Consider the following 8,741-nt stretch of genomic DNA (forward strand, 5'->3'; position numbering starts at 1 on the left):
AGAAAATAAGAGGGGGGACTTGTTTCACATTCTTTGTACAAGATCCTTCTTATTGTCAGATATCCTTTATGCTTTATATTCCCCATGAATGATTCATGCATATGTGGCTTTGTTCTATCCAGCCTTTCATAAGAAACACGATTAGGAAGATATACGTTTCCCCATTAGTTTGGACTTTAGTTGGTTCAGGAACTGTGCGTAGCCAGATATTTCATTTTTGAGAATCATTTACTTTGAACTATCTAAATAAATGTATTGCCTGTACTATACGTTGTCTTTCGTTTTTCAGAGTTGAAGTAGCAAAATATACTATGCCACCCCCATCACCTTCTATACCTCAGCTTCCCCTCTCCAGCCACAGATTTCTTAACACACATTCAGTTCCTCTTCGAGACACTAAACATTTTGAACGTTGTTTTAAATTACAGGTAAGACTTCCAAATATATGAACGAGCATGAAAACTGGTGTACTGAAAAGACACTATTTACACGTCCTGTTTTATTCAAGTTTGCCATAAACGAATACTTGTATTCAGTTTCACCACGAACATCAAGAATCACCACGGTGTTCTCCACTTTTCCCACCAAAGTCAACAGCACCATGCACTTCATTATATAGTTACAACACGGTTCATGCGGTAGACTTCACATTACACAGCTTATTCAAGTAAAATGTACAGAACACGATAAAAAGCATCACTACGTTCCACCAAACTTAATGTTATTATTCTTTGGTGTATCTGTAATTTCTGAACAACATTAAAACAGCAAATAAATTACAATTTACAAAACAACATTACTCGGACGCTACAACGACATTCACAAGCATTAATATCATTATATACAAATTCGTCAGGGACAGGCCTGTCAAATTTACAATTTTAGGGTCTCAAAGGACATATCCGTACTCTAAAACGAGAGCTACAATGATGTATTTTGCATAAAATATAGTTTTAAATAGTTTTAAATATCTAAAAAATGCCCCACTGTAAATGTATAAATTTTTAACAAAGATTCAACCTTTTAAAACATTTCCCTATCATTAACATTGGATATTCGTAAATGTTTATTGTAAATTATTCTAATTGCAAATCAGATGTAAAGTTCTCATGATTTTTGCAAGAGAACAAATGACCCTAAGACACTCAATATACATAAATATATGAACATTAATGTACAGATGACTGTTAACAACAACTAAACTGTGGAATCTTTCGAATCAGACGATTATATCACACCTGATTCCTTTGATATCGGCATATGTAAGTGTCACAGAGTAAATCAGACATGTGATCGACATATTTTTCAATTCACCATATTTGTCTATTAACCTAATTTTTTTTTCATGGGCAGAAAAATTTTGTTGATAGAACAGCTGTTCAAAAAAATGTTTTGATTTTGACATTCTCAATTATTTTCTAACCATCAAATCATTGACAATCCTTTGTTTATTTCATTGTATTTATTTTCAACTTCAGATAGCTTTTATTTTCTCATAAACATAAAGATTTATGAGGGAGACATCTAAGATGTACACATTCAACATAGTTTTAAATCTGTAGAGAGGGCGGTAGAAATTAATGGCAGATGTTCTTCACCAACTGACATCTGCGGCGCTGTTGCGAGTTCCTAACCCAAACATTAACACTTAAGACTCCTGCGTACCAGTCGGATTTCTGTCATAGCCAGGGAAACTCTTTATAAATAAAATCCTGTGGTCATTACTAAAGCATTGTCCTTGGATCTGAGTTTCTGAATGAGTCCTCGTCGTCAGATTCCGACGTTGGCACATCGCTGGAAGGAGTGTGAATATTGTTAGGTCCAGCACTCCCTTGGCACACGTACCATTCATTGAGGTTGGTAACCTGAGGCGAAAGGTTCGTCGAGCGGCTTCTGTTGGCTTCTGAGGTCGGCGAAAGGGGGTCACCGAGGGTCGTGGATGTGGAATGGTATGAGGAGCCGGTGTTGACAGAAGGGGGCGGGGGTGACTTGCAGTGGACTTTCATGTGTTTCCGCAAGGAACTGGGGTGGGTGTAGGACTTGTCACAGCCCCGCACTTTGCAGTAGTAAGGCTTGTCACTGGTGTGGACGTGGGAGTGCTTCTTTCTGTCACTACTGTTAGCAAATTTCCTGTCACAGCCGTCAAACTCGCATTTGAAAGGTTTCTCTCCTGAAAGACACAAATACGCAGAGGGATGAGCACTGTCTATCTACCTTTCACAGGAAGAGGAGGTTTAAGCACCACAATATCATGCATGAGCACTGGGGTCCAATTCAGGTCAAACACATTCTTTAAAAGCATGCGCAGATAGTTAACGGGTCCATGAAAAAAAACCTATGTTGCCTATGTTACAGTTTTTATGTAGTTGCGTAACAGATATTGTCACCATATATTTTAACACTGGGCCTGTTATTTTCTGTATTATAGCATTTAATTCACCATAACGAGGGCCGCTACCACTCTCATGTCAGAGACGCTTTGCCAAAGTACCACTTCCAACTCAAGTAAATTACATGCATGGCTATAACCCCATATCGCCAGAGGCTTTTCCTATGCGTCATACCCAATATTATACATCTACACACAAAAGCCCTATGCACACTCGCAGCCTAACTATTCCGTGATCAAATGTGTCGTCGCATAATGGAGTACTCAATTCCAGAACCATTTGCATATGGGAAGAAAACCATTGCATAATCCCCAGCTGTTCTAATCTCTTAAATTGATCAAATTGGCATGTCTTCGAATAACTGTTGTGTTGATAGTCTAGTTGAAACGGGGCAAAAACAGGCCCAATCGTTCATAAACTAAAGTGTTTAAGTTCCCTGAAGTTAATAGAGATTTTAAGAATATAAAACAGAATCAGACGTGTTAGACTGAACTCCATGTGTGCCTCATAACAGAGTATTTTAATATCTCATAAACATGCGATCCAAGTTCTGATCAGTATGAATGAAATCTGAACCTACTATCTACAATAGTTTTTTTTTTTAACTGTCTGCATACATGACATACCAACATAAAGGTTTGTGTTTATATGAAAGTCCACATATTAGACTATGTAGGTGAGACAGGGAAGCACATGTTAAGAGCAGAACTAAGCTTGAAAACATACGAGTGCTCACTGTTCTACACGTAGTCAAGATACGTGCGCGTTTAGAAAACGCTATTTACGTCTTTCACTGGAAATCTTTAACCTCTGTTTGTACTTTCTTCATTTCTTTACATTCTGTGCATTTAGTAATCATCTAGCTATTGAAATCCTTAGCGATGGCGATTTCACCTCACTCCATTCACCACACACCGTATTTGTAGCTTGTCCTCCCTCACGTTACTGGCAGACACGGTGATAAGCTTTAACAGTCTTGCTGTGTAGCTCGTGAGTGCAGCTTTGGGCGGCACTCCGTTTCCAAAGAAAGCCAGTTTCCTCAGTCACAGTCAACAGCTCAGTCAATGTTACACCATGTACGAAGAGGTGAAAAGTAACTTTATGACAAGCTAGTCCCCACTCATACAAAGCCCTCTGGACCTTTTCTCATTGTGTTGTTTACATGAATAGATAGCATGCTTTCAGTGAGTATGTAGCCTATGCGGCCTATATGTGCACAGAGTATTAAAGGCCGAAATAAATCCCTCGTGGCTGTTGTTATGATTACAGCCCCAGTGCGAAAACACTAAATATGCATTTAGTCATTGAATTAGTAGTTGTAGCTAAAGAGTTTTGATAAGTTTTTTTTTTCTTTTTTTTTTTCAAATTTGATGTACATTAAACCAAGGACGTTTATGGTCTATGTTCACTATTAACTTCCATACATATTTTAAACGCTTATGTCAGAGAGAACTGCAAGCACATTGAGAACAAACACCACTTTGAGACGTACCCCAACATGCAACATCAAAAAATATTATTCTAGTAGGTCACAAGGTTTCCCGAAATACGTGGTAATTTCAGCGATAAATAATGTTAGCTGTGTATTTAACCTACGAAAATTGCCTACAAGGCGTAGGAATCGCATATTTACATAAGTGAACCTTTAGTCAAATCGCGGTCCATTTAAGGAACACGACACTTACTTTCTAAAGGTCCAACGGGCGCAAACCAGACTACGACTTGGCATGGAATAATTGTGTATGCATAGGCTGCACACGCTTTCGCCGAACACAAACATAACTTCTTTTAAGCAGTGCCAGCATAAGACTTGCTTAACAAAAGTTTGTTCTAAATAAAAAGTGAAGAATCTGTATTCATCTTTCTAAATCTTCCTTTCTTCGTCAAGTTATTCACACTTTCACTAACCTGTGTGTGTCCTCTTGTGAATCTTAAGGTTTTCCGAACGAGCGAACACTTTTCCACAGCCAGGGAAAGGACAAGGGAATGGTTTTTCTCCTGTGTGAACTCGGATGTGATTTATCAGTTTGTACTTTGCTTTAAAAGCCTTTCCCTCGCGCGGACATTCCTCCCAGAAACAGACGTGATTGCTCTGTTCGGGTCCCCCGACGTGCTCCACCGTGACATGGTTCACCAGTTCATGCATGGTACTGTAAGTTTTGGAGCAGGGCTTCTTTGACGTTTGCTCCTGATCAATCCATTTGCAGATTAACTCTTGCTTGATGGGCTGCCTCATGTATCTCAAAAACGCCCCCGTGGCTCCATGAGGAGCTGAAGCGATATTCACATTTAAGTTCATGGAGTTGTAGCTGTGGAGAGAAGATGGTCCATAGTGCTCGGGCCTGTGGCCGAAGTGATCTGGCCTTCCATAGATGTCCCCCGGAAGACCCAAGCGCATCTGTCCGTTGAGAGCATGGTGGTGGGCACCTGGGGCCGTTTGGTCGTGCAGTCCAGTGAAAAGTGGATGGGCACCACCTTCCGAGTGCCCATAAGCACCTGTTGGGGAAATGAACATGCCATGGTGATGAGGGGAGGAGGCGGAACTATGCTGGTCGCCAAGTGCATGCATAGCAGAGGCTGAGAGCTCTCTCCTGAGGATGAAGTCCCTGCTGCTTGTGTAGCCTGAGTGGGGGTGAGCGACGGGGAAACCAACTGTGGTCTGAGAAGAAGTGAAAGATGCCGCGGTCTGGGCTTCAGGATGGCTTTGAATGTGCTGAGATGGACTAAGTTTTAGAGCATTTGTCTGTGCCATGTGCTCGGGTCCAAATGGAGTGAGAGCCACTCCAGGGTCGTTGCCCATCTCCCCAGGGTGGAGGTGGGCATGGTGGGAGTGAGGGTGATGCCCCCCTATCCCCGGGAAGCCTGTCATATTCTGATGAGGAAGGGGTTGAGTCGCTGCCAAATCCGCTAATCTTATCGCCGAATTCCTCTTGCTCAAAGGGGGCTCCATAACTACACTGTCATGTCCACACTCTCTGCTATTGTTTTTCCCACTACGCGCCTTCTAAAACATTAAAATATATGAATATAGTCGTCTATATAACTTCTTTTGTCCTGCCTCTAACTCTGCTTGCTCCTTTTCCCACTCTGTCCTCAAGCGATTGGCAGAACATACAACAGTTGGAGGACACAGTGGGGAATACAGTTTAGAAATGGCACTGCGGGTATTGGACGGATTTCGGTGACTGGCAGTTAAGAGAACGAAGCGATTGGCTGTCTTTCAGCGCAGAGGCTCAGCGGGGTTCCGCCCCCTCACTCTCTTTATCGCCGTTGACTCCAAAAAGTTGTGCTCACAAAGTTACAGGCAAATCTGTTTATGCGGTTCTGTTTACTAAGACATAGACACGTGGACAAAATCGGGGCGCATGCTTTCAAAATAAACAGCTTTCCGAAGTTGCTCTTCCCTGGAAGTATTTGGAATTATCTTGTTTTTGGCCAAATATGATTAAAATCTTGCAGAATCCTATGATTACAATCACAACCGTGACACAATAAAAGGGAGAAATGAAAGAAACTCAACAGCAATCGAAAATACTACAGAAGTATGCCCCAAATTTATATAGTCGCGTTTCACCCACGATTCCACTACGTATCTTAATGAACAGAGGTAGAGGACAAATTCCTCTGCTGAAAAAAACGAGAAACCGATTAAACCATACCAACAACAGTAAGCGAAAACCTTGCTTTCTATAATGACCAAATCCTAAAATGAATTGATGTGGCATTCATTACTTACAGCGAATCACTACGGTCACTTTTTGCGTGTGTTAACAGAAAAATCAAGCATTTTGTTTCAGTCCAGTTATTATTGTGCCGAATATAGGACAATTTTTACTAGGTGTCAATTTGTGGCCGCAGAGAGAAAAAAAAAATGACTTGAGACAGCTTTGCTTTGTAGACCTGTTTCTGAGCCACATAACTATTTCCTGTTGAAACAATGTGCACAGAGGAACATATGTCGTTTCTTCATATGGCCTAAATTCCGACCCAGAGCAAGGTGTCAAACATCTAAACGTGAGATATATTATAAAGGTTTTGCTCAGTTACTCATCTAGGTATACAGTATAATGATAAAAAAATAATAACTAGAGAAAATGAAGCTTAACAGTGCATGATCACTTCCTCTAGGTTACTCCGCCTAACCTCCTGTCCAGAAGACTGTTATATAATAAAAAATTGATGTGAAAGTGATGAACACACAATGGTCTTTTGATTGTGTTCTGTTCTAAGTTTTTGAATGATGTATATTATCGTCCCTTCATTATTTCTGGTCATTTAAGAATCCTAAACTAAATATTTTGATCAACAAAGAAATTATCCATCACCGTGAATTATTGTATTTTCCTCTCACGACTTTATCTGTAGATGGAAAGGGTGATGTGGGAATAAGGGAACTTGTAAACCTGTATATTGGTGCATTTTATGGTACTAGTCCACGCCCTCTTGTATATTCCCTTATGAGCTCAGCAGGATGTATCTGTCATCGATTTAATATGTCTTAATTCAAAGACACTTTTGGAATCGATTTATGGCACCACAAAACTCTGACGATACATAGTGCTTTATAGGTTAAGGAAACGTGGAGTGTTAATTTGAAATAACTGACGGGTTACCTTTGCAAATCTGGCTTTGGCAAACCAGTTGATATTGATAAATGTCTTCCTCCATGCGTTATGGTCTATTCCGTGTGATATGAACAGGTCTTATTTTTTGTCCGCTGCATTTGAAATGTATAGACAGGCTAAACAAAGATTCTTCGACCTTTCCGTGACTATCCCCTCCCACCACTGAGTTAACATACAATAACTTTGAAAAGTTTGTTTATTTTTTTACGTTTGCCACTTAGTGGAAGAATGGTTTGAATTAAGCACCCCATAGGTAATAATCCAAAAGTCGTTTTTAACACTCTTTAACCCATTTTTTTTTACAACATGGTGCATTGTTTCTGAATGTCTTTGTCTTCTTTTCATTGCTTTTCCGTACAGTGAACTTCGGTCACCACATAATCAAGTCGGTGGTCGTTCTTCTAAAAAAGGTTTCCCATGCTTTATCATTTCATTCCCCTCTCATAAGAGATTTTAAGAAAGAAATATATAACCTATCAGTAAAAGGTGTTAATACATCAGTATTACAATTACTGTTATTTATATTAAGAACACGCTATAACGTGTTTATAAATGGTTCTCCTTTGGCTGTTCGTACACGATGTGGACCAGTGCTTAATTGTCTCATCTTCCTTTAGAGAACAATGGGCGTTTTGGACAGGTAGCTAGTTTCAAGGGCTCTAAGGCAGGATTTAAATGCCATTAAGATATTTTTATTTCACTGTTTAAATGATCCATTACTTCAGGTCAAAATATTTTTTTCCTTATGGAAAATTTACAACGGTAATTGATAGAACTCGAGCAAAAATACGTATATGTGGTATATCTGAATTTTTACGTCTGAGTGTTTAAAGACTGGAATGTACACAAACTTACACGTTGGATTCCTTTTAATGGAGCAGACAGGGTGACAACATTTGACTGCATTTGAGCACTCTTAAAAGATTTTAAACAGTGAGCTTTTGTTTTAATGGGGTTTATTTTACACAATAAGTTCAAAGGGTAACATATGTGAACTTCACGGGTCAGAGGTCAAATACCCTTGAAACAGCCAAGGTCACTGATCGTAACCACCATGCGTCCACATGTTGATGATGTCAAATATTTCTGTATTTGAAAAAAATGTCTGAGGGCACGGCGCCATCATAAAAAGCTGCTTCATTTTCATTCAGTTACCTTGACAATATTTAAATCATTAGCATCGGGTGAAGAAATGACATTTGTTGTGTATGTGATGAAGATAACTTCATATGTGATGAAAACTTAAAATCACTTTTATTCATATTTATTTCCAAATGTATCTTTCCATTGTTCATATAACCTATTCCCGTCAGCCAGGTAAGTGTTCAGCACTGGATGGTTTTAAAGAACAATTTTAGAAATATTTTGTACTAGCTTTATTTTTTTTTTCCCGGGGTCTTCACCAAAATAATGGTAGAAAGGTTTTGGCAGTTATGTATCTTCGCCAATAGGCTACATCCGTCCCTTTTAATTTCTTCTTCTTTGCTTTTTTCTTCTTCAGAAGGGAGAGGTTTTCGTGGTTTTCTACAGAAATAAAGAACTTCTTAGAGTGGTCGGCAGACGTGACTTTGAACTCGGAACAAATCCTGAGCTTCCTGCAGAGAAGCTAGAAATAGTCTTGAAAGAATGGTACATTGCCTAACGTTAAGGTGCATGACTTTGAGCTGAGGCACACAGAATTCTCAAAGTTTTGTCATGTATAACATTATATACCGCTTAAAGCATT

At 39.5% G+C, this 8,741-nt stretch overlaps 1 protein-coding gene across 1 annotated transcript; it reads right to left on the minus strand.

Moving 5' to 3' along the window:
- Positions 1–1,724: 1,724 nt before the first annotated feature.
- zic5 (zic family member 5 (odd-paired homolog, Drosophila)) lies at positions 1,725–5,340 on the minus strand. Its single transcript, XM_030786633.1, has 2 exons — positions 4,299–5,340; positions 1,725–2,170 (listed from the first exon to the last, which is right to left on the minus strand). Exons 1-2 carry the CDS (start codon positions 5,338–5,340, stop codon positions 1,725–1,727), a joined length of 1,488 nt encoding a protein of 495 aa, XP_030642493.1.
- Between the last annotated feature and the right edge of the window lie 3,401 nt (positions 5,341–8,741).

The sequence above is a fragment of the Chanos chanos genome, chromosome 10 (genome assembly GCF_902362185.1).
Source record: "Chanos chanos chromosome 10, fChaCha1.1, whole genome shotgun sequence".
NCBI lineage: Eukaryota > Metazoa > Chordata > Actinopteri > Gonorynchiformes > Chanidae > Chanos > Chanos chanos.

Excerpts from the sequence above, each read along its gene's own strand:
- zic5 (XM_030786633.1), bottom strand. The coding sequence starts at position 5,340 with ATGGAGCCCCCTTTGAGCAAGAGGAATTCGGCGATAAGATTAGCGGAT. Across the intron at positions 2,171-4,298 it reads TCACAAGAGGACACACACAG|GAGAGAAACCTTTCAAATGC; the intron begins GTTAGTGAAAGT and ends TGTGTCTTTCAG.